The following is a 24,669-nucleotide window of genomic DNA, read 5'->3' on the forward strand; positions in this document are numbered from 1 at the left end:
GAGCATTTTTTTTTACTTCTACCTGGCTCAAAGCACAATTAGAATTGTACCAAGCTGAGCTGAATCGAGGGTCCCGTAACTCAGTGAAAACGCCACGACACACAAAGCAGACAGAATGGATGGTCTTGTGAATGCTCCTAAGAAAATGAAAACCGGGTTTCCAGAATGACTAAGTGACTAGTTTTATACAAGAACTTTAGTCTCCTGCCACAGTCGGGGGTGAGCAGGGGTGGGGAGCGACACGCCTCTCCCCTAACCCTATAGGCAGTTAGAGAGACAAAGGCGTACCTCACGGGTGTGGGAATTAATGGGGTGTGATAAGGGCATGGTTTACAAAAGAACCACCCTAAAAGGCAGGGTTTAGAGATGATCAATTATCCAACCCTCATTACCCTTCCCCACCCATAGGGGCGGGGGTATATTTTTCATATTTTTATATTGTCATATTTTGGGGTGACGCTTAAGCTCAATCAACCCTTTGCTAGTTTCATTTGGGGGCGTGGCTTAAGGTCATCAATCATCCATTTGACGGTATCTGTCTGATGCAATATCACCAAACTCATTGATGCATTAAAGGCAATGGGGACAGACTAACTGAACTAGATTTGACTCTATTATAATGGTGTAATCATCAAAGTGTACCTGAGGGCTAGGGACATGTCTGCCAACTGTACTAGAGTTTGTGACCAAAAAGGTCACCTGAGCTGTGTGGCAGCAGTGCTTACACTACACCCCTGTGCCTCTGAGATCAAAGAACAGTCAGACGTGCAACCATATATATGATCAAAATAAAGTGGAAATGGTGAAATTCAGTCATAAAAAAAAAAAAAAACTAAGTGGGTCATATTGTATTGACTTTGTGTGAGAAACTTGTCTTATACGCTTTCCAGAAAATAGCCCGGCAGCAGCTTGCTGCTCCAAAACGGTGCTACTGCTGTGGTAGCACACAGGGCAATGCACGTAGCAACAGATGGTTTATGTGAGAGAAACTATTTGTGTGCTTTTCACATCATGATTGAAGTTGCTGGCTCATTCTATTTGTTTGAAGTCATGCTGAAGGCTCTCAACTGTCTGTGCTGATGCTTTGCACTTTTTCTTTATCAAAAAGATGCCTTATAAATGGTAATATCTTGTTTCGTGGTTTTTTGTTTTAGGAGTGATAGGAGTGGTGTCCAGCGCTTTCAAGGTTTTTCATTCTCAACATGGTTAACACTAGAATTACCAAAGCTTACAAAAAAAAAATCTGGCCCACCTTAAATCAGCTTGCACCTCTCCATCAGCATCTTTGGTCTTGTAAATGTGTTGATAAGCCTGCTATACCATCCTTCCACCGTCGCAAAAAACCGCAACAATCTCTCCCAACTGAAGCCTTGTTTATCGGAGTCAGGTACCTAGAGCTGTATAGGCTAAATATATTATTTGGAACACATACATTTTACTTGTGTTCTGTGTCTACAAAGATCTAGAAGTGTAGGATGACCGAAAATGCAAGAAATGTTGAACCACCTAAAAAAACACTTTCCTGTTTTTAATACCAATGACAAAATTTTGACATGAAGTGCATGTGTGGAGACTGAAGTCCAAATATCTAAGCCCTTTCACAAAATGTACAACAGAAAAAGTGCTCATTTATTCAAGACTATAACCAAAGAAAAAGAAATCTGGTTAGTGTGGCTTGTTGTTGTGACTTCTTTGGCAGCCAGCAACATTAGCTTGAGAGTTCAAGGTAGAATTTAAAGCTGCAATGGATGGTACTTTAAAAATTTGTCATTCAAATTTCTTTAACAAAGTTACCATAGTCTCTTGACCCATTAACAGCACATCAAGCAATGCAATGTATTATCACTCAGATTGGAATTTTTATTTGAAAACCTATTTGGTTTTAACCCTTGTGTGGTGGTCCTATTGTTACTCAACTGATGTTCATGGTCCTGGTAGACCTGCTACATTACTGGGTTTTTAAACTATACATTTATGTTAAAGTAAATATCCAAGTAGCTTCTCATATACAAACAATATAGACAGAAAATATATAATCTGCTGTCACATTTATCAGTGAAAGTGTTGCTCAGTTTGATTAAAATGTGATTATGTGGAAATTAAAATATTAAGACTTAGAATATATTCATCTTGAACAATATATAAAATTAGGTTTTCAGAGCTATTGATTTGTTTTGAACTGAACAAATCAAGAGGACAGTTTAGTTATAATGAAATGATTTAATGAGCCTCGTTGAACAAATTCGGTGTCTATATGTTAAATGAAGGACAGTTTTACTGCACTTAATGAATGCATGCAGGCATACTGTGTCCTCCTGTTCTTTGGGTCCACAAACCTCTGTTTCCTCATGCCAGATTTTGAAATACGGAACTGCTGCTGTAAGTAACGGTTGTAAGTGGTAATTTGTTCAGATTATACCATAAATTTGTCAATGTCACTAAATTATGTATTTGAATAGTGCAGTTACAGCTTGTTCTTTATCACGAATGGAATATGCAGCTAAGTTTCCTTTTTGAGGTCACCAGCATTCAGAATGATTCATCACCAGGGATGTGTCGGCCATCAATCAAAACTTATTGAATTGACAGGCCTTTTTTTGTACTCCTCAGCTGAGATGGGAACTCTGGCTTGGGTTTATTTTTCTTGTCAACCTTCTCAGAAGTTTAAAAAACAATTGCTGATCATCTATTGTATTGTTGGATTCAAGTCTGTAGCACAGGGGAAGGTGTTATACCTAGTTTCAAACTGCCCTGATTGCAGGTAGTTTCTCTCAGTCATCAAGCTGGTCTATTTTCTTGGTTATCCAAACAGATACTAGGGATTTGGATTTTGAAACACCAAGCATTAGAAGTTGATGCACCAACTACAGTATGTAGTTGATGTGTCCCTGAACATTTTCAAAGAAAATGAGCTAAGAACATGTAATCTCAGGTTGGTAAATTTTTATTCACCATTCATTCATTCACTATTTCACTACTAGTATTTGTTTGAATAAGATTACTTATTTGAAGATTTAAAATTGTTAGCTTACTAGCTACGAAGTATTTAAAACTGAACATTTTACAAGAGTTGATTTTGGCACACAGTTTAAACAAACTTTACCTGGGTAGTCTGTGCTGGGAATCCCTTAAAGAAGCCATAAACACCTTGTAGCATTTTTTTTGGTTCTCAAGTCAAAGCTTATGATCAGCAATTCAGGTACTGCTGCTGTTGGATGTAATATCCAGGCATCAGGACGGATGTCTTCAGATCAGGTGGGCAGTTCTAGAAGTAATGTTAAACCTTCCCTGGCCATTTTGGACCACAGTGCAGGTAGTGGTGTAGTTCTTACGCCTGAAAAGTCTAAGTGGTCTGAGTAATGGAGGACTAACCCAACCCATACCAGGTCTTTCCTAAACAAATGTGTAGTCCGATGCCTCGTGCTTTTAATCCAAGTTGGTACCAATCATGGCTGTGGTTGGAAGTCTGTCAAAAACTATATCATGTTTACTGGTATAAACACGCGTCGACAGAAATTAAATACTACATTAAAAGCATATGGGGAGGTAGTGCAGTTATCTCTGTGAAATGAGCTTTCTTTTCATGGTAGCAATGAATCCACCCAGTCTCAAGTAATTACAACATCTCTGCCAGTCTCCATTAATTTGTTTGAATATACATTGTCCAAGGATTCCAAACTTGCTGAAATAGCAAAATTCCTCAAAATGCAAAGAATACATCATACAAAATGAGATTGACACTCTTGCCAGTTTCCTTTGTAGTGAAAAGGAAATATGAAAAGGCAGATGTTCCTAGATTCTGTATCAAAAGTGATGGGACAGGAGATGGATGTAACAAACCATCAATAGTTTGTGTGCAACTCTGTTCCAGTTGAACATTTAATTGATTTGCTGGACTTGGCTAGATGCTGCATATATAACCACAGAAATAATCACTTTATACGGTTATAATCCTGATATTTAATCTCTGTGTTATGAGAGAGATATATAGAAGTGCTGCAGGAAGTTCATCAGGAGCACATCTGGGTACAACATAAGGGGCCACCTCACTCCATTCGAGGAGCCGGAAGGCAGAGGAAAGAGCTTTGCGAGTGGAGGAATGAGGGCGGCAGAAGAGAAGGAACTTGTGTGTGTCCTGGTGTCTGTCATCCAGGCTGATCTTCACATACTGTATATAATATTTATTATTATTGATGATACATTGCACAGCTTTTTTTTTTTATTTATATAAGGAAGCCTTCGTGTGGTCTATACTGTGTGTGGGGTTTATTTTTTTTTTAATTTGAGTGGATTTCCTTAAAAGTGTGCTGTGCAATATTTCAGTTTAGAGGTGGCAAACTGTAGAGCGGTTAGCACTGCTAACTCATAGCTCGACAAGGTTGGGGTTAAAGTTCTGATCAGACTACTGTCTGACTTTAAAGTATCCCACGTTGACATTGGGGAGAAAGCAGAAAGAGAAAAAATAGTGAGCCCCGAGATGAACTGTTGTCCTTCTAGCTGGTTAATGGTTTTTAATCATTTTGTGATAAGTTCATGCCTAATGGCCTAAACGGACTAAACATGTGGCAGTGACTGGTGAAGAAAATGTATATATCCATCCATCCATCCATTTTCCAACCCGCTGAATCCAAACACAGGGTCACGGGGGGTCTGCTGGAGCCAATCCCAGCCAACACAGGGCACAAGGCAGGAACCAATCCCAGGCAGGGTGCCAACCCACCACAGGACACACACAAACACACCAAGCACACAATAGGGCCAATTTAGAATTGGCAATCCACCTAACCTGCATGTCTTTGGACTGTGGGAGGAAACCGGAGCGCCTGGAGGAAACCCACGCAGACACGGGGAGAACATGCAAACTCCACGCAGGGAGGACCTGGGAAGCGAACCCTGGTCTCCTAACTGCGAGGCAGCAGCACTACTACTGTGCCATTGTGCTGCCCGAAAATGTATATATGCAATCATTTTTTTTAAAATTAACACTATGGCACAACTTTTTTTTTTTTCCTTTCTAAGAGCAATTTGCATAACCAATTCAGGTGTTGAATCTACATCTACAGTAGAGCAACAATTTGAGCTTTTTTAATTGACTGTTTAAATTGAAAGTAGTAATTGCACATTTAACAGATTAGATTAAATTGCTTAAGTGATACAGTAAATGCTGAACACAATTTCAAAACCCTTTACCATGGTGTGTTTGCAAAACTAAATAACCTGCATCAGCAATTCTGGACATGCTTGTGTATAGAACTGCTTTTCTTCCCCTACCCCACCCCCCATTATAACTATTTAGAACTGATTTTTTTGTAATTTTAAGTATTTGTCATGTGTAAACTGGTTTTGTTTCTTCACCCTTTTTCTTTCTACTTTTGATCTAAGTTTTCTCTTCTGGTCTGATTGGGGAGAGCCTGCAAAGATTGAAAAAGCTGGAATGAATGGAGCAGATCGACATTTCCTTGTGATCGATGACATTCAGTGGCCTAATGGCATAGCTCTTGGTAGGTGTTGGTCATTATATTAGATGTCTCGATGCATGCTCAATAATCCAGGTAAGGAAATCCTAGAAATTTGATTCTGTTCATCTGGACAAAGTTTTTAAGTGGGAGAAATATTTTGAGACTTATCCAAGTCTCTTCCTCAGTCTCAATTGACTGCAGGTTTCCCCAACCTTATAAACAGTACCTTTGCTTAATCACAGAGACTAGCACCATTGACAAAGGGCCAGTTGATCAGTGCTATGCAAATTGTCCACTGATTAGTAGATGTGTGAACCATTCATAGAGGGTTGAGGAATGGCTGCAATCACAGCATTGTAAGATGGCAACAGATGTACCCTTAGGCCCCCTCCTCTGTTCAGAGATGGTCGTTCCTTTTTCACGTAAATGGCCTCCTTGATTCCTCTCTCAAACCAGCGCTCCTCCCTGTCCAGGATGTGCACCTCTTCATCTTTAAAGGAGTGACCACTATCCTGTAGATGTAAATAGACTGCGGAGTCCTGGCCTGACGAGGAAGCTCTTCTGTGTTGTGACATGCGCTTAGCCAGTGGCTGCTTGGTTTCCCCGATGTACAATTCACGGCACTCCTCCTGGCACTTAACTGCGTAAACTATGTTACTCTGTTTGTGCCGTGGGACCCGATCCTTGGGATGGACCAATCTTTGGCGTAGCGTGTTTTGGGGTTTGAAAGCCACTGAGACCCGGTGTTTCGAGAAAATGCGCCTCAGTTGTTCCGATACTCCTGACACATACGGGATCACTAAGGGTTTTCGCTTAGGCAGTTGATGTCCTTCCTCTCTCATGAATCGCTTGGAGCGTTCTTTAGGTGTCCTCCCTGCTTTGACAAAGGACCAGCTGGGATATCCACATTTACTCAGGGCCTTTTTAACGTGGTGGTCTTCTGCTTCCCTGGCCTCTGAGTCTGTGGGAATGGTGTTAGATCTGTATTGTAGAGTCCTAATGACACCTAGTTTGTGCTCTAGTGGATGGTGAGAGTCAAACCTTAGATACTGGTCCGTATGTGTGGGTTTACGGTACACATCCACTTTCAAATGTCCCCCGTTGACGATGGAAATTTCACAGTCTAAGAAGGCTAGCTTGTTGTTTTCCATATCCTCTCTGGTGAACTTGATGTGTTTGTCCACCCCGTTAATGTGAACTGTGGTACCTCCTGAGATCTGATTTTCACCCAGGTGTCATCCACATCTGAACCAATGGCTCGGTGGTGTTCCAGGATAGGATGATAGAGCCCTCTTTTCCACTTCTTCCATATATAGATTGGCTACTATAGGTGAAACAGGGGAACCCATGGCACACCCGTGCTTCTGCCTGTAGTACTGGCTTTTGTATATGAAATATGTTGATTGAAGACACAGTTCCAAAAGCAGGCACACTTGGTCTGCGTTGAGAGAGGTTCTTTTACTGAGAGTGGGGTCATTCTGTAATCTCTTACGTACTACCTCCACTGCTTCAGTCACTGGGACACAAGTGAATAGAGATGTAACATCAAATGAGACCAAGGTTTCTTCTGCCTCCATAATGACCTCTCTCATTTTCTCCACGAAATCCAATGTGTTCTGAATGTGGTGTTTTGAGCTGCCTACCACCGGGTTAAGAACAGCGGCCAGGAACTTGGAAGAGGAAGAGACTTGGATAAGTCTCGAAATATTTCTCCCACTTAAAAGCTTTGTCCAGATGAACAGAATCAAATTTCTAGCATTATATTAGAATTTTTAATATAATGTGGTTTTATTTGACAAAAGTAAACTGTTTACTGTTTCCCCATTTGAAATGCCTTTCAGTACCATATTTAAATTTCATGTTTGTTGCGTAATTGGGTGGATGGAAGCAAGTTTAACTCGATTTAAATGCAGCCAAATTTTACAGGGTGAGGCAAATAATCCACATTTCAAATGTTCTACAAAAACGCTACAAGAGAATCTTCATTACGACACAAGTAATGGTATACAAAATATTTTTTTCACTGTTTTTAAAAATCAAGGTGGTGGCCATTAGCAATACACTCTTCGAGAGGATTTCTGAACGCTCGCATGACTCATTCGTCCGTTTTAAGGGGAATAGCATCCTTGAGGGCTTGAAGGTTTTGAGGTCTGTGTTTGTATTCCTTTGACTCGAGAGAGACCCACAAGAAGTCGCATGGAGTGAGATCAGGCAAACATGAACACCTGAATCGCTATGCTAGGAGATCAGCTTCCCTGGAAACCTCTCTAGCAAACTGTATGGATCTCCACGCCATAGGATATTTTGCTAAATCCTGTTGAAACAAGACATCCACTACATCCATTTCTTCTAATTGGGGCCACAAAGTTCTCTAGCATTTCAATGTAACGTTCTGAAGTGATAGTGACCATTGCTCCCCCTTCCTCAAAAAGTGCCTACAATGCTAAATTCTGCAACAGTACACCAGATATCCAGGGGTTGGTTTCAGCCCAATAGTGAAAGTTTTGCTTATTTATCCAACCAGGCAAGTGAACATGTGCCTCGTCACTGCACATGACAATGGCATTTCGAATGGTTTGCAGAATGTTCAAGCACAACTCTCTATGGCTCTCCCAGTCTGTGAGTTACTGCACTACCATTTTGTGTTGATGGAAGAGTTAAGGTTCTCATGCAAAGTTCTACAGACATGTTGGAAATGCCTAAGGCAGAAGCATGTTTGTGTGCTGAACGTCTAGGAGACTGCATAATTGATGCCTTTACAGCTTGGATGTTTTCAGGCGTTTGTACAGTCACAGGATGGCATGGAGATTTTCTGTTCAAGGTTGTATCAGTTTGTCTTAATTAAGCCACCTACCAAAGAATTGTTTTCCGATTTGATGGATTCATTGGTTTTGAAGAACACTTGGACAGGGATCACCTAATAAAGGACCTCCATCCCAACTCGCTCAGCTCCCTCTACCACGCGCAAGGACCTTGAGAAATGTGGTACTTCATTTTGGCTCATCATGTATTTATATAAATTGTGGTTTCTTCTGTGCTCACCCATTTTTGATGCCCTTTCAAACTGACAGATTCTGCCTCAAATCACTGCAGTGTTAAGCTTATGTTATTGTTCTGCAGTGACACTACAGTAGTAAACCATTCCTTAGGAGTGGTGCATTGGCAGCCGTGGTTAAAATGATCTCACTTTGAATGTGGAATTTCTGAGTATGTAGTAATTTTGCACTTAAGTAGAGAATGTGGTGCAGAAGCATTTAGCGGTAGAAGGTAATTTACATTAGAGGCTATTAATGTAACCATTCCTATATGTTTGAGATATACACACAAATCATCTCATGGAGTTCAGTGACATAAGAATTACTGAATGATTTCACTTTTAATTCTTTTGAACAATGTTGTTCATTTGTACTTTTCTGCTTTTAATTTGCTTCAATCTTTATTTTTGATTCCTTTATCAAGAAACACTATAGTAGTAATGTAGTTTGTTCTGTTCCATCTTCCCAAGATCTTGCATACAGTATATATTATGTGAACTCAATTAAGATCTGTTATGGTATATACAGTAAAACCTTTTCTCTTTTGCTAAAGAACTTTCCATTTTCACCTGGCTATACACAAGATGCTTTTAAGTTACTAGTACCATAATGTATTCCATCCATCATTCTAATGGCCATTTCACCTTACAGGTTGCTATACTTTACAGTATTACTAGCAGTGCTACAATTAACAAGCATATATGAATGCTGAACTCAATACTAATTTATGTATTTTTATTTATAATTTTTTTTTTTAAGCCCCTATTAGGTTCTTAAACCATTCTAATTAAGTGACTAGGCTGAAGATAAAATTCTACAGCAAGATGTCAATGGCTTGGCCTTTCATCTGGTACATTTTGTTCTATGGTGTACCAAGTTTTGTTAACTGATAAGGTTTCTTGATTTCTTAGTGTTAAACACTACTATGCTTATTCAGTTTTGTTGAATAGGAACTTCATTTCAGTATAGAATAGTGACTTGGAAGGTTCAATTCTTGATTTTTGAAACTGTTTGTCGAATTAAGTCTACATTGCTTCATAACCTCCTTGGTGTACCATTAAACCAAATATTACATTTGTGTAAAATGTACCCACAAACTTGGTTTCTCTGTTTCAGCTGAACTTATTTTAAAGTAACCTCAAACATCCACCCTGATTTGTTTTCTTGGTCGGTTTGAAAGCATTGAAGATTCGTGTTTAGGTTAAAGTGACTCCTGTTAGTCTTATAATTTTGATAAGCTACCTTTCTGTGGATTTAATTTGCCTGTTCCTGTAGCACATAAAGTTGTACAAAAGGTGGGATAGGTGTTTAATCATCCACCCTTTAAATTATAAAGAGGGAGAGATGGGGTGGGTGGGGTGTGTGAGATCTTTATTTTTAACACAGGTTTTCTGAATTTCATATCCCTTTTAGACTTAATAAAAAAACGTCTCTACTGGGTAGATTCCAAACTTCATATGCTTTCTAGTGTGGATTTAAATGGTCAAAACCGAAGGAAGATCCTTCAGACACAGGATTATCTTGCTCATCCATTTTCTCTTACAGTGTTTGAGGTAAGTGACAAACTTCAAATGTATTATTTGCTAGAATGAAAAATGTTGTGTGGGCATTTACAAAAAGCTGCCTAACTTGGGCAAGTTGCAATGCCTTTCTGGACAAGCTAAAACCCCAAAAGCTTGATCAGTGGCTTTCACGTGGAGGCCCTGGTGAAGCAATGCCTAATCAGATCACCTTTAAAAATGCCTTAATTGAAAGTCAGTTTTCTGTTTGTTCCATGAAGCCTTAAATATGAAAAAAGGGAGATTGCTACTGGCATACACTGGGCAGGTATATGTGTGTTTCTGGACACTATGCATTGTCTTGTTAAAGCATTCTTTCCTGAATGCAGGCAATGTTTACAAAACCATAGGTCAAATGACCATCCAAGATCTACTTGCCTGTGGATGATCATGCTAGAGAAGACCACTTTTCCTAATGTTTTTTTCTCTTTATTCAACTCTAATATATTCTAGAAAACAGGTAGTAATATAAATAGAAAACTAACCCTAATACCCATTCTATTATGGGAGTAGGGTTGTAGGATACCTGTGTAATCAGTATTATATAAAAGTTAGGCCTTTAAAACAAATCTTAGTTTGAGTGAGAACCTTGAACTCCAAATTATCAACCATAAGTAAGGTAATGACTTTGATCTACTACTTATCCAAAGCTGGGTTGCTGGGGTAACAATCTTAACAGTGAGGCCTATACGTCCTTTTCCCCAGCCACACTTCACCACTCATACTGTGGTATCCCAAGGTTTTCCCAGGCCATCTGGGAGATGTAATCCTCCCAGCGAGTCCTGGGTCTTCCCTTGTGTGTCTTCCCAGCTGGTTGTGCCCATAAAAATTCCACAGGGAGGTGTCCAGGAGGCATCCATATCAGATACACACACAAAACCACCTCCGTTGTCTCCTTTTTTTAAATGTGGATGGTCAGCAGCTTTTCTCTGAGCCTCTCCCAGATGTTTTACTCACCCTTTCTCTAAGGGAGAGCCCAGCCACCTTCTGGAGAGAGCTCATTTTGGCTGCTTGTACCCACGATATCATCCTTTTGGTCATTACCCAAAGCTCATGACCATAGGTGAATTGGCTACTCCTTCACCTCTACAGATCAGTAAAGCAACAACATAATTGTGCTCACCACACCATTCAGTCTATCATCTCGCCATCCCTTTTCTTCTAGCTTATGATCAAGACCCCTAGGTACTTAAACTTCTTTGCTTTAGGCAGTAATTCCTCTATCACTTGGAGAGCACAGTTCCCCTTGTTCCTATTGAGGAGCATGGCCTCAAATTTGGAGGTGCTGATCCTCATCCCTGCTGCTTCACACTTTGTCACAAACTATTCCAATGTGTCCAAGGTTGAGAAAACTTAAATATACTAATGTGGTAAGCACAAGGGATGAGTTGATCCAATTGTACTAAATCTGGAGGCTGCTTGCTCCATTTATGTAATTTATAACAAAACCATAAAACCACTGCTAATATTTGATTTACAGCCATTGGCAAATGTTTTGAGAATGGCACATATTAATGTTCAGTTTGCTGCTTCAGTATCTTTAGATCTTGATCAGATGTTTCTAGGATATCCTGAAGTATAATTACACATTTCATAAGTTTCCAAGGCTTTTGACAATTACATTAAATTTATACAAAGTCAATATTTGCAGTGTTGGCCCTTTTTCAAGACCTCTTCAATTAACCATGGCATGCTGTCAATCAACGTCTGGGCCAAATCCTGATTGATGGCAGGCCACTATTGCATAATCAATGCTTGGAGTTTTTCATAATTTGTGGGTTTCTGTTCGTACACCCTCCTTGAGGATTGACCACAAATTCTCAATGAGATTAAGGTCAGGGGAGTTTCCTAGCCATGGACCCAAAATTTCGATGTTTTGTTCCCCAAGCCATTTAAACACCTTTGCCTTCTGATACAATGCTCCATCATGCTGGAAAAGGCATTGTTCATCACCAAACAGTTCTTGGATGGTTGGGAGAAGTTGCTTTCAGAGGATGTTTTGATACCTCCCTCTTCCCCCCCACCCCCCACACACACACACAGCTGTTATTGGGTTTGGATTGATTACCAAGGCTGTATGAAAGGCATTAAAATACTTTTTGTCAGGTAAGAATTTGGTGTACTTCTTAAAAGTGTGGCCCAGTGAGGCTGGAGCTACATTACAGCTTTTGCAGGTTGAATCTTGCTATGGATACTTTTTAGACAAATTTTAAATGAGAAAAATGATCGATTTTTTTCAGGTTTAATTATTGAATGCCCTGCACATATGGAGCTAGATGGTGTTCTATGCATGGTGGCCTTCCCCTCTCCCGTCTAAGTGAAAGGTCCTTAGCCACCATACCCTAGGATCTTTAAAAAGAGATACTTTAAGATGTTGTTGATGCTGTCAGTCTTTGATCAGTATTTCCTCAGGAATAGAAATGGGTGGGAGGTGTGTAACACTGGGTAGATTCTTATCAAAATTTCTGATTTGAAATTAGTAGAACATGTGTTGATGAAGTTAAATTTGAAGGATAATTGTTCATAAGATGCTTTATCTATATACAGTTCTAATTGTTTTACTCCAGGAAGTTTTTCCAAAGATTAAATACTGTATAGGTTTGAGAGGGTTAAAGGTGATCATGTTTAGATGCAACAGAATAAGCTTTTCTGCTTTGAAGTGCAATGTGTTTTTTCCATATTCTGAATAATTGATGGACAATTCTTGATATATTGTCAGCAACTGGTATTTACTAGTGCAAAAAGCAGGGCATATAACATTATCTGTATTGGAGTTCTTGTTATCTGTATCTGAACTAGCATCAAGGAGGAGGGTAGAAAGCAGCAGTTACTGATTTTTGGCATGTACAAGCTAATAACTGTGTTGTAACAGCGATTCTTTAGTTTAAAAGGAAAAAAGACCAGGGCTGACTGCAAAGCAATAAAGGGGAAGGCTCAGCGATGCTTAGGTAAGCGGCCAGCATTAAAACTCCTGATCAGGCACAAGGGGCTGTATGAGCAGATAAGTTAGTAAAGTATTATTCATTTGTTTGAACAGTTCTTAACTGTTCTACCTCTGGACCGCTAAGCGGGCAACTGCATAAGGCTTCATTAATAATGGGGATTACAAACCATGTGACTGGAGAGCTTTTAGTAAGGAATAAGGAGTGCAAAGTTAAACAGACACAAAGTGAAGTTAACCACATAGGACAAATAGCAGGTAGCTGAGAGAGAGAAATCGGTACAGGAGCTTATTGAGAAGGTATAAAATGGTAACAGAATAGCTGTTTCATCGAAGTTTTAATGTCAAGAAAAAAAAGATTTAAGGCAGTTTTACAAATTCTAAATCAAATTTTAATAATGAAGCCTGTGCAATACAAGTCCTGTTGGATGCTGGACTTCTTAGATGGTGGTTCAGAAGAGTCATTTGTCCTTTAGAGTGTGCACCCTTTAGCTGGTGCAGGAGGAGATTCCACATCAGACAGGTTGAAATAGGTGGGTCATGGTCACAAGGTGTAAGGTAAAAGGTGCACACTGTCCAGGGGCATCAGTGAGAGAATTTGAAGAGTCAAACCATTATCACATCCTTGTGGAGCTGCACGTTGTCTCTGATGATTGAGGTGGTAGGCATGGACGAGGAGTCCCAACGTGCTACCTCAAAACCAGTTTCCAGAAACAGAAGTAGTGATACTTGGAGACTCAGTCATTAGGGAGATTGAAGCACAGGTGTGCTGCAGAGACAGTTTTGCACAGTGTTGCCTTCCAGGTGCACAGGTGAGGGGACCTCCCTGGAAGGGTGGATAGGCTCTTGGGCAGTGTGGAGGTGGATCCAGTTGTCATTGTCCTTGTTAAAACAAGTGACATACATAAGGATAGTCTAGCAGTTCTGCGATCTAAATTCAAAAAGTTAGGTGCCAGGCTGAGGAACAAAACTGACAAGGTAGTCTTCACTGAAGTTCTGCCTGTGCCACACGTCAGTCCAGGTAAGACACTAGAATTACCAGAGCCAGAGAAAAAATTCGTAAATCCGGCCCATCACGGTTAGCCTCTTTTGTCTTGTAAATGTGTCGATACGCCCAAGCAGCCTGCTATACCATCCCCCCCACCTCCTCGGAACGGGCAAGAAGTTCTCCCAGTTCCTGCTTTGATTATGAGAGTGAGCAACCCAGAATTGTAAGGGGAAATAATTTGTGTGCTTTGTGTCTACAATAATTTATGTAAACACATAGTTAAAACATTTTTCACGTTTTAGTAATAAATGACAAAATGTAGACATGAACTATAGGTATATGTGTGAAGGCTGATGGACCTTTTGTGAAAGTGTTTAATATTTGGCCAAGTACTATACGACTGCTTCCCTGGTGCAGCGGTTAGAACTGCCGACTTATAATGCAGAGGTCGGGAGTTCGAAACCCGCTCTCCTACAAATTTACCGTTTTGAGTAGTGAGCTAGTCTTGTTATACAATTAAACATTTGATTTGTCTAACAGCCAGTATAAATTTATAGTACTTGTAAGTCTACCCCCCCCCCCCCCCCCCCCCCACACACACACACACTTTTATTCTTAGTCGCAATCACGATACAACACCCACCCCACACCCCAGATCTGACGCGGCTACTTTTTATCTGAAACTGGGAATAGCTGTAGATGCGAGTAGTGTTTTGAGACAATGGAACTGGAAATTCTCTGATCTGGAAGGATAAATGTTAAATGCACAAATGCTGGTGAACGCTTCGTATACAGGTATCACCGTTGCTTGAATTTTTTTCTTTCAGTTTTGAGTGTTCCTGCTCACACTGAATTAGTATGCATCTTATGGTCCATGATGTCAAAACCGCATTGACAAAAAAGACAGAAGTATATATGGGATTTGGAATAACTCATTTTATGACCTGTATAGTACATTTCAGAAAATATTGTGGCACTGATGGCAGTGTCGTTCATATTATTCATATTCATTCGCATGCCTTCTTGCACTTGTAATTGGTGACTGTGTTGTATTTTAAACCCCCCTAAGTACCCCCACCCCCTCCAATCTTGACTATGCAGTCTTCACATTTTGGCGCATGAAGCGGTTTCTTTTGTTCTCCAGGACATGCAGAGGTAAATAGTACAGTTTGTGGGTGAAACTTTTACACTGGGAGGCAACTTTGGCCAAGTTCTACCAGTAGTCAAAGACCGAAGGCAGATTTACTATGCATGTCTAAAGAGTGGGCCTTTCTAGTCTTTGTTCCAACAATTCAAATTACAAAAGAATATGTGAGCAGTTCAAGATTTGGTTGATTTCGCTATCTGGCTACTAGACATTGGCAACTTTTAAAATTAAAAATCTCCCAATAAAATGTCCAAATCTTTTTGAAGAATTTTATCCCGAAGGGGTATCAACAGAAGAAATTAGTACACAGGCAATCCTAGCAGCGATTGGTTGTTGATCGGTTACTGGGCAAATTGATTAAATGTGTATCAATAGACTAGGCTGAAGCAGTTGATGGTGATAGTGCAGAAGATGAAACAAAAACTTACAGTATCCCATAGAATATCTACAAGTATTAACACCATCTGGTCTTCCACCGGCTGAATTACTATTGAAAGATGTATTGTAATGTTACTGAATTTATAAGTAATGTGCTATGCAATGGGACAAGGTTAGTTGTATTGAAAATTGGTTGAACAATTCTAAAATGTAAAATTTTAACAGGCAACAAGAAGGGTAATGTAGTACATATTCTGCGGATAACCTTAGACACCAAAGGAGATCTTGATATGCCATTTGTATTGAAACATTTACAGTTTCCTGTTAGAATAACTTTTGCTATGATTAACAAATCACAGGGACCAACATTTCAATAAGTCCATTTATTGGAGAGAAACAAACGATATTCACTCATGGGCAGTTACATGTTGCATTGTCACGATGGAAGTCCAAACATGGAATCAAAATTCAATGAGATATTGAAGAAAAGTTTATTCCAAATATTTGTTTACTGGTTTTACAGTAAGTGTACGTTACAAAGTATTTGTTAATTTCAAAGCCAAACTGAACAAAAATATAACTCAACAAATACCTCTAACGCAACATGAAACAATTTTCTTTCAATTTTACATTTTACTATTTTTTTTTTACTATGGTTAATTACTCGCTGTAATGTAAAATAGTTGTATTATGCATATGTAACAGTTCCCATGAAAAGCTTGCATGGAACTTGTGCAGGTCCGATGGAATCAGAGCCAAAACACGATTATAAGTTTTGAATTCACAAAACTTAGTGTCTATCGTATAGACGTTTCTGGGTTTCTTGTTCACATTGCTGATACTCCACAGTGATAGAAAGTTTAGGAATCCTGTCTTAGAGTGAAATTACCCGATCCACAAAGCTCGGCCCATGAGCTTTTGTCCAGATTCCTGTCCATTCCTCATGGCCAACATCCAAGACGCCTAGAGGGCGCCTACCAAACAACTCTAAAGGATTCAAGCCAGTGGATGCCTGTGGCGATTCCCTCACCACAAACATAATGAAAGGTAGGACAGAGTCCCACAACGTCAGGTCATCATGAGCAACTTGCCTGATCATCTGTTTTAATGTCTTGTTAAATTGCTCAGTCAGTCCATTTGTCTGCAGATGGTAAACAGTCATACTTAATTTCTTAATAACAAGTTTGTTACACAATTTCATTGCTCGAGAAGGTGTGCCCTGATCAGTTAAAATTTCACTAGGGATGCCAATACGAGTAAAAAAATCTCACTGAGAGCTTTGGCAACAGTTGGAGGAATTGGCTTTTCTCAGAGCAGCCACTTCAGGATATTGCATTGCATAGTCAACTCACACAAGAATATACTGATGCCCATTTTCCCTCTTAGGAAGAGGGCCAACAATATCTAGTATTTTCCATTGAACAGGAATAGCCAAAATAGGCATAGGAGAAAGGGGAGCCCGAGGAGATTTATAAGCAGAGACGATCTGGCAGTCAGGACACGAACTACAGAATCGTTCAGCATCTTTGCCCATATTCAGCCAATAGTCATTTTGATACTCTCTAGTCTCATCAGCCCCCAGGTGACCACTCAAGACGTGAGAATAGGCCAACTGCAAAAGAATGTCCCTATGTACTTTAGGTACAACTAACTGTTCAATAATTCACCCACTTAATGATCTGAAATCTCTCTAAAAAGGCAGCTGCCTTTCTCGAAAGTGAGGGGTTTTCAAGCTTCCAGTCCCATGCTCTTGGTAGTAGGAGTCACTAGCGGAGTAAGCCTGTTTAAACTCTTATTCTAATGAGCTATCCGCATGCTGCAAGCGCACGACATCTGTCTTCTCCCTAGTGCTGGGTTTGTGTTCAATGGCATTTGCAATTTGAGAAGTTGTAGATGGGCCAGCCAGCCGCTCTTGGAAACTAGAGGAGTCATTCCCGGTCTCACTGGAGTGATCGGGTTCAATGTCCAATCAGGGCTCAAAGCCTTCTCCGACAGCCACCAGTTCCTCCCCTTCGTTCATGACAGGGGGCTCTAGGGCTGGTGCCCCAAACTCGGCTAAGAGCCTAGGGAGTAGGGCGTTTTTCCTGCCGATCAGCAAGGGCCATGGGCAGGAATCAGAAATGGCAATCCAAACTTTAAAGTTCCGACCCTTGTATTTTAAAGGAAGCAGCACAGTCTCATAGTCCTTAACATCCCCATATACACAGAGCATGTTCAGTGTCAGTGCTACATGGGGACATACTGCTGAGGCAGTCGCATTTAACAACACCGAGGTCGCTACCAGAGTCCAACAAGGCAGGGATCTCACGGCCTGCTAATATCTCTGAGATCATTAAGCGGTCCTTTTTCAGTGAAGTAGGAACATTGGAGCAACACACCTCGGCTAAGCCTTCTTCCAAGGACAGGGGAGAGGTGACATTCTTTGGTGAGGTGGCTGACCTGATCACATCTGAAACATCTGCACTCGGCACCACTGCCAAAATACGGATGGCGGTGTCTACAACCAGCAGCCTCTCCAGATGTGGTCACATTGGTAACAACGGGAGCCCGGGGTGACATATCTGAGGAAACTGGATGTTCAGGGCCCTGAGCCTGCTGTTTATTGCAACAATCTCGGGCAGGTTGAGTGTCCCCCTGGTGAAGCAAATCCAGTCATTTGTCCATGATGGAAATGAGTCAACATCGTGACGATAAAACTCATCCCGGAGAACTTCAGGAATCCCTGCCAGTACCATATCACTGGCTACTTTCTCCACAGTCTGCTCGATGGGCTCCCCCTCAAACCAGCTGTGAATGAGATTAATTAAATCTTGCAACTGAGCATGAACAGGGCGACCCAGGTCCAGTGTCCATTGGCAAAGCACATAGCCCATAGCCAGCCCCAGAACATTCACATGGTCTTGAGGATCTATCTGTGCAACAAGTTCTGATACCACTTGTCATGCTTGGGTCACAGAATTGCGCAGAAACACCGGAGATTGTAGAGATAGGAACTTTATTCAAACACGTCAAATGTCTCTTTCAGAAGTAAAACCAGCTCTGTATATAGTTAGACCGTTCCATAGACGAACATCATAGGGGTGCACAACGGGAGCAGAACCCCTAACACCAGAGGATGTCTGGGGGAGAAGAGAGAAACAAAGGAACGAACAAAAAGGACAGGTGCTGTACAGGCTTGTAAATATACGAAGCGTCGCATGAGAAGCACATCACGCGACACAGCAACAGCTGCCCAACAGTTAGCGGAGCAAAGAGAAGGCAAAAGGTATTTGTTCCCATTGTATCAACGTTGAAGAAAGTTTCAGAAGAGTGACCCCCTTCACAATATATAAATGACACCTGGGATAACAGGCTGCTTGTTCTGATAATCATTTGCAACACAAAAGATGCTAATGGAGAGGTGTGAAGGGATTTAAGGTGGCCTGGGATTACAGGTTTTTTCGTAGGCTTCAAGGATTTGTATTTTGAAAGTGGCTCAATAGCAAAAGAAACATTTAAGTAGTTTGAGCTCATGTTCTTAATACAGACCAAGGCTTCTGGATTGGTATAAAGTAGTTTTAATCCATGTACATATACAGTACTTGGGCCAAGCCCAAACTAGTTCAATGTGGTGAATAGACAGTCCCATTCAACTTTGTGAAAGGCTTTTTCTGTGTCAAAATATAAGATCTCTGGTGTATTAGATTTTATGGGGGAGTATATTACATTAAACGACGCCCAAGGTTTGAAGCCAACTGTCTGCCTTTAAATAAATGTGGTTTGGCCTTGTAATATCATAACAAGGAAGCACTTTCTCAATCCTTCTAGCCAGAACTTTACAGAGTATCTTATTATTCAGAAGTGAAATTAGTCTGTATTACTACATTGTATTAAGTCCCTTACTTTTTCTTTGGAAAGATGGTAATTTCAAGTTTAACGAAAAGCTTGAGGTTACATTTTGTTTCCAGCTTCTATAATAGTGGAACAGCTTAGTTGGGATTTTTTAAATAAAATTCCACTGGTTAGCTATTGGTACTGCTGCTTTCTCACTTTGGAGTGAGTTTATAGCATCCAGTACTTCTGATTGTCAGGTTTTCCATTTCCACTGCAGTACGAGTATCCAGCTGTATTGAGTCCTAAAACTCCTTAGTCTTCTGGTTATTATACAAGAACTTGTAGTACTCCCTTAACATGCGGGTTGTATTTTATGGGCAATGATGTGATCTCCATTGGTAATTTGTTATTGCATTGCAAATTTACTGTTTGTGGATTTGTTGAGCTAAGATCTTGTTAGCCTTCTCTCAAAGTTCATAGCAATGATGCTGTGATTTAAAGATCTGTTCCTTTTGCTGTCAAGAGGTTAAATTCTGATTGTACAACTTTTCATATAAAGTGCCTCATTTGGGGTTTTGCTGTGTTCATCTATTGTTTTTGCCGATTTTGTTTGCCCTCTTGGTCTCCAATTTATTTTTGAGAAAGATGTGAAATGATCTGTCCTTTTTAAACTCCTTTTAGAGTTTCTCTCAAATATTCCTGCAGAGACCTCTGTGGATGCATTTGTCTCAAAATCAGTTTGTGGGGTTAACTACAGGTAAAATTCCATTACAACAAACTGCCAGGGACCTAAAAATTATTTTGTTGTAATGAGATTCTGTATTTGTTGCTATAGTGCTTTCTTTAACTCCTATCCAGGCGCCTGCAATCATTTCAATAACTCATGTTAATTTTAATCTTCTCCTGTCTACAAGTTATGCTGACGAGAATTTTTCTCAGGATTTCCTTGCGATACTTTCAATCTATGAATGATGCCCAAATCCAATGGCTGAAGCACTGCTGTGCAATTGGGTGGGAGGAATTCAACACGAACATTATCTAAATGCAGAAGCATGTTGTGGGCAGCACAGTCTTCAATCAGAAGCCAAATCATCCTTTTCTTCTTCAGGCCAAGTAATCCTGTTCCCTGCATTTATAATGTTCCTTGCATCACCCATTGAGTTTACATTGGTGGAGAGACGCAATAGAGCTTTGAGCCTGCCGGTTGCCCCAACAACAGATAAACCAGTCTTGCACAGACACGGTAATCGCACTTTGGGATGCTGTTCGGTGTGTTGTCCATTGGGGGAGGTCCCAAGATAGTTTAGAAACCTCACATTTTCTTGAATGAGTGCCGCATTAATAGGAATGTTGCTTGAACGAGCCTCACTTAACCGCATAAAAATGGCTTTTTCGACATCTTCAAATGCATACATTTGCAACCCGAGATTTTTCTTTTTTTGCTCGGTCTTTCAAGAAAGTTGACGGTGTCGATGGCGAAATTCCGAATTCACTGTTAACGTCTTTTTTTCTTTTTGCCGCAATCGAGAGCTGCAAAAAAAAATTCTCTAATCTGAACCGTTTATCGTTTTTTTGTGTCTGCAGTTTCTATATTAGGGTGACAATGAGTTGAATTTCAATGGATTTTATATATATTCATTTGGGCATTTCAAGGTCTTTTGGGCACTTTTGTTGCAATGAAAGTATCTGCTGAATGTACTTCGTAGTAACGAGATTTCTATAGACTTGTCATATAGTGAAACTGTTGGGACCATAAAAATACTTTGTTGTAATGAAAATTTCATTGCAACGGAATTTTACCTGTATTTCAAAAAAGTTACAGCATTTCGCACAACCCTGGACTTAACATTTTTCCCTTCAGACTGTTTAGAAATATTCTCCCACTCTCCATAATGTCGGAAGTTTGTTTGAATTCGGTTGCTCTTTCTATGATGGAGGCACTGCTTTTAGTCTGAGAATTTCAAAGCACATTTTGACAGTTTTTTATACAAAACCCTTTTCCCATTGTAGCAAGCTGCTCATGTGCAGATGAAGCCAAGACTTTATTGTGGAGTGTAGATCAGATGTCATTCTATGTACAGATGATTCAGTTACAGTAACAGAGGTTAAATGTAAATTCAGCAATGGGGACCTTTGCACATTTTAGACAGTCTGTGCAGCAATATGCGAATTACAAACCGTCCAGCATTTTGATCATGTTTGGGACTACATACATCAGTCGTGATTTTCAACTATGAACCTCATTAAGAATCGGAGGCAGTTAATGTGAAAGAGAGGACATTAATTGTTAGACTTCTCGACATAATTATAACTAACACATGGTGCACTCCTAAGTATTTTCCGGAGATGACCCTTGGGACCAAAAGCTTAAGTATTAATGGTGTAAGAAACAGAAATTCAAGCTCCAAGGTCAAAAGGGCATGATCACGGATAGCAATACTGGTGTACTTTAAAGATTTGATAGTGGGCAATAAATGATCGATAAATTCTTGATTAACTATTTGTGATGAGAATGAATAATCTCGAGTTTGGATTTTAAATTTCTGTGCGTCTGTTATGATCAGTGACAAACTGTTAGTCTTTGTGGTATTAGTTGCTATCACCAATGTATTTGATGATCTATTCAGGTCTGGGTTTAGAACACAATCTCCTGCCGCCATTTTTGGAATGCTCCTATTGGGAGTTTTGGATAGTCTGTATAATCCATTCATTAGGTACATAAATATTTATCAGTTACTTTAGATATGAATAAATTACCCATCACCATAACCTACCACCCTTCAGAATCAGGTTTTTTTTTTTTTTTTTTTAATATTCATGAAGATTCCCACACCTCGTTTTCTTTGGATTGGCCAAATTTCACTCAAGCTATATCTCTTTGCGATTGGAACTGGTGCTTAAGAGAGTATCCTGTATTGTGTGTTTTAAAACACTCCTGTTAAATGGGAGAATACATTTTTCCTCTTTAGTGTGATTGAGACATTTGACATTCCAGCTTACAAAGTTAAGCAAAAGTTCTGTGTTGTTTCATAAAGTTTTTAACCTTTATATTGCCAGTTATTACAGCTGAGGGGCTTTTTATTTTAGCACTTACAGTTGGAGTAAAAAGTTTCTTCACCCCCCGAAAAAGTGAGGCTAGACAACATTAGACTCCTAGACCTCTTGCATGCCAGGACACATCCAAAACAACCCCCCAACCACAATTAGCAGTGCGATTTGGTGTAAAATTGAGATCTTATGATGGTATAGTCTGTATGCAATACACCTATGGTATGATTTTAATTTTCCTCTTTTCGGGTGACTGTTCACATCTGACACTATCAATTTCTACATTATGTAACAGTTACCAAAATACACATATTTAATCGAATAAATTTCAATATAGTGAAGTGGCCAAAAAGGTAAAATACTTTATTAATTCCCAAGGGGAAATTTGTACTCCAGCAGCAACATACTGATAAAAACGATTATTAATTTAAAGAGCAATTAAAACCGTGCAAGTTTTAAAAAAAAAAAAAAAAAAAAAAAAAAAAAAAATGCAAGGTGGAGAGTGCAAGGCCGGTATAATGGACAATAATCTTGTATAGTGTTAACGTTTACTACCCCCCCAGGGTGGAATTGAAGAGTCGCATAGTGTGGGGGAAGAGCAATCTCCTCAGTCTGTCAGTGAAGCAGGACAGTGACAGTAGTCTGTCGCTGAAGCTGCTCCTCTGTCTGGAGATACTGTTCAGTGGATGCAGTGGATTCTCTGTGATTGACAGGAGCCTGCTCAGCGCCCGTCGCTCTGCCACAGATGTCAAACTGTCTAGTTCTGTGCCTACAATAGAGCCTGCTTTCCTCACCAGTTTGTCCAGGCGTGAGGCAACCCTCTTCATGATGCTGCCTTCCCAGCACACCACCACGTAGGAGAGGGCACTTGCCACAACTGTCTGATAGAACATCTGCATCATCTTATTGCAGATGTTGAAGGATGCCAGCCTTCTAAGGAAGTATAGTCGGCTCTGTCCTCTTGCACAGAGCATCAATATTGGCAGTCCAGTCCAATTTATCATCCAGCTGCACTCCCAGGTATTTATAGGTCTGTACCCTCTGCACACAATCACCTGATAATCGTGGGGTCCGGGAGGGGTCTTGGCCTCCTAAAATCCACCACCAGCTCTTTGTTAAATGGTGCGACTCAAACCACCTACACCGGAACACCAGCAAAACCAAAGTCCTTGATTGGTTCCTATACTCCTCCTCCTGCCCACTTCTGATGCATCCCACGATAGCAGTGTCAGCGAACTTTCGAACATGGCAGGTTTGAGTTGTATTGGAAGTCCGATTGTATGTAGGCTGAACAGGACCAGAGAAAGCAGCACAGTCCCCTGCGGCGCTCTTGTGCTGCTGACCACAATGTCAGACCTGCAGTTCCTGAGACGCACATACTGAGGTCTGTCTGTAAGATAGACCACGATCCATGCCACCAGGTATGAATCTACTCCCATCTCTGTCAGCTCGTCACTAAGGAGCTGAGGTTGGGGGGTGGTGAATAATAGAATATATGGTTATGGCAGATGTTATATTAAAGATAGTTGCAGACAGAGTAAATATACAGTATAAACAGGTCATACAGGTACTGGTCATAAAATTAGAATATCATGACAAAGTTGATTTATTTCAGTAATTCCATTCAAAAAGTGAAACTTGTATATTAGATTCATTCATTACACACAGACTGATGTATTTCAAATGTATGTTTATTTCATTAGTTGTCAGTTATAATCATCAACATTAAAAGTCCCAAATTCAGTATCTCGGAAAATTGGAATATCAATTTAAGACCAATGCAAAAAAAGGATTTTTAGAAATGTTGGCCAACTGAAAGGTATGAACATGAAAAGTATGAGCATGTACAGCACTCAATATTTAGTTGGGGCTCCTTTGGCCTGGATTACTGCAGCAATGCGGCATGGCATGGAGTCGATCAGTCTGTGGCACTGCTCAGGTGTTATGAGAGCCCATGTTGCTCTGATAGTGGCCACCAGCTCTTCTGAATTGTTGGGTCTGGCGTATTGCATCTTCCTCTTCACAATACCCCATATATTTTCTATGGGGTTAAGGTCAGGCGAGTTTGCTGGCCAATCAAGAACAGGGATACCATGGTCCTTAAACCAGGTACTGGTAGCTTTGGCACTGTGTGCAGGTGCCAGGTCCTGTTGGAAAATGAATTCTGCATCTCCATAAAGTTCGTCAGCAGCAGGAAGCATGAAGTGCTCTAAAACTTCCTGGTAGATGGCTGCATTGACCTTGGACCTCAGAAAACACAATGGACCAACACCAGCAGATGACATGGCACCCCAAACCATC

The 24,669-nt window shown here is 40.3% G+C and overlaps 1 protein-coding gene across 2 annotated transcripts in view; it reads left to right on the forward strand.

Annotated features, from left to right (window-relative positions):
• Positions 1 to 24,669, forward strand: part of vldlr (very low density lipoprotein receptor) — a 308,802-nt gene that overhangs the window by 187,462 nt on the left and 96,671 nt on the right. For both annotated transcript variants that reach the window (XM_051927741.1, XM_051927740.1), the window contains exons 12-13: positions 5,383 to 5,501; positions 9,908 to 10,047. In XM_051927741.1, the coding sequence (XP_051783701.1) occupies positions 5,383 to 5,501; positions 9,908 to 10,047 (259 nt within the window). The remainder of the gene's footprint in view (positions 1 to 5,382; positions 5,502 to 9,907; positions 10,048 to 24,669) is intronic.

The sequence above is a fragment of the Erpetoichthys calabaricus genome, chromosome 5 (assembly GCF_900747795.2).
Source record: "Erpetoichthys calabaricus chromosome 5, fErpCal1.3, whole genome shotgun sequence".
NCBI lineage: Eukaryota > Metazoa > Chordata > Cladistia > Polypteriformes > Polypteridae > Erpetoichthys > Erpetoichthys calabaricus.